Source organism: Galeopterus variegatus, unplaced genomic scaffold (assembly GCF_000696425.1).
Source record: "Galeopterus variegatus unplaced genomic scaffold, G_variegatus-3.0.2 Scaffold1877, whole genome shotgun sequence".
NCBI lineage: Eukaryota > Metazoa > Chordata > Mammalia > Dermoptera > Cynocephalidae > Galeopterus > Galeopterus variegatus.
In genome coordinates, this window is record NW_007727988.1 from 78,744 (window position 1) to 79,967 (window position 1,224).

The 1,224-nt window shown below is 69.1% G+C and overlaps 2 protein-coding genes across 2 annotated transcripts in view; both read left to right on the plus strand.

Annotated features, from left to right (window-relative positions):
• Positions 1–234: 234 nt before the first annotated feature.
• Positions 235–967, plus strand: LOC103595889 (coiled-coil domain-containing glutamate-rich protein 1-like; the record flags this gene model as incomplete). Its single annotated transcript, XM_008579415.1, has 2 exons — positions 235–461; positions 550–967. Coding segments are annotated over exons 1-2 (645 nt in total), but the record flags the coding sequence as incomplete, so codon positions are not given.
• Positions 968–1,007: 40 nt separating this feature from the next.
• Positions 1,008–1,224, plus strand: part of LOC103595883 (E3 ubiquitin-protein ligase ARIH1) — a 112,500-nt gene continuing 112,283 nt past the window's right edge. The window contains exon 1 of the mRNA XM_008579409.1: positions 1,008–1,220. Within this exon, the coding sequence (XP_008577631.1) occupies positions 1,024–1,220 (197 nt within the window). The 5' untranslated portion in view covers positions 1,008–1,023. The remainder of the gene's footprint in view (positions 1,221–1,224) is intronic.

Consider the following 1,224-nt stretch of genomic DNA (forward strand, 5'->3'; position numbering starts at 1 on the left):
ACCTGTCACACTGTTTAGAGGTTCCGCGTACAACCGATTTCCATTCAGTATCCCAGGCAACAGGAATTTTAACTCAACAGCTGAAGGCTTCCGGGAATTACCCTGGGGCGGGCGGGAGGTGCCTTTCCGGCCGGGTGGGAAAGCTTCCCACGGGATTGCTTCAGGGGGCTGGATCCCTACGGTTTGCGGGAAAGGCTACCTCCTGGGCGGGCCCCCCTCTCGGAGACCAGAAAGATGCGGGCAGCCTCTTCCTGTAAAAGGTCGACCGGCCTCTGCCCGGCCCAAAGAACGACCACGGACCAAATCCAGAGAGCGATCTCCACGCCGCCGCGCTCCCAGGCCCTGGCCGGCTGGGCCGTGGGGTCTCCTCGCACTCCACGCAGGGGCAGCGGGGCGGGGCGCAATGACGCAAAGAGGAGTGACGCGAGGACGCAGCGCGACGCGGTGACGCACGCCCCTTTGTTGGCTCAGTAGCGGTAGCAGCGGCGGTGGAGGTGGCGCTGGGGACTGTTTTCTCTCCAGGCCGGAGCGGAGCCGTGTCTGACTGAGGCGGGCAGCAAGCGGCCCCCTCGCTCCCTCCCTCCCTCCTCCGCGCCCTCCCCGCCGCCACCAGCCGCCAACCGCCAACCGCTGCACCCGGGGAGGAGCCGCGGCCCTCGGGGCCGGAGCCAGGCCTGCGTCCGGACATCACCCGGAGCCGGAGCGAGAGCCGGGGCCTCAGCGTCCCCGCCCTCTCCCCGTCTCGGCCAGCGTCCGCCAGGCCCCTGCGCGTCGCGCCATGGACTCGGACGAGGGCTACAACTACGAGTTCGACGAGGACGAGGAGTGCAGTGAGGAGGACAGCGGCGCCGAGGAGGAGGAGGACGAGGACGAGGACGAGCCGGACGATGATAACCTGGATCTGGGCGAGGTGGAGCTGGTGGAGCCCGGGTTGGGCGTCGGCGAGAGCGAGAGCCGGGGCCTCAGCGTCCCCGCCCTCTCCCCGTCTCGGCCAGCGTCCGCCAGGCCCCTGCGCGTCGCGCCATGGACTCGGACGAGGGCTACAACTACGAGTTCGACGAGGACGAGGAGTGCAGTGAGGAGGACAGCGGCGCCGAGGAGGAGGAGGACGAGGACGAGGACGAGCCGGACGATGATAACCTGGATCTGGGCGAGGTGGAGCTGGTGGAGCCCGGGTTGGGCGTCGGCGGGGAGCGGGACGGACTGCTGTGCGGGGAGACGGGC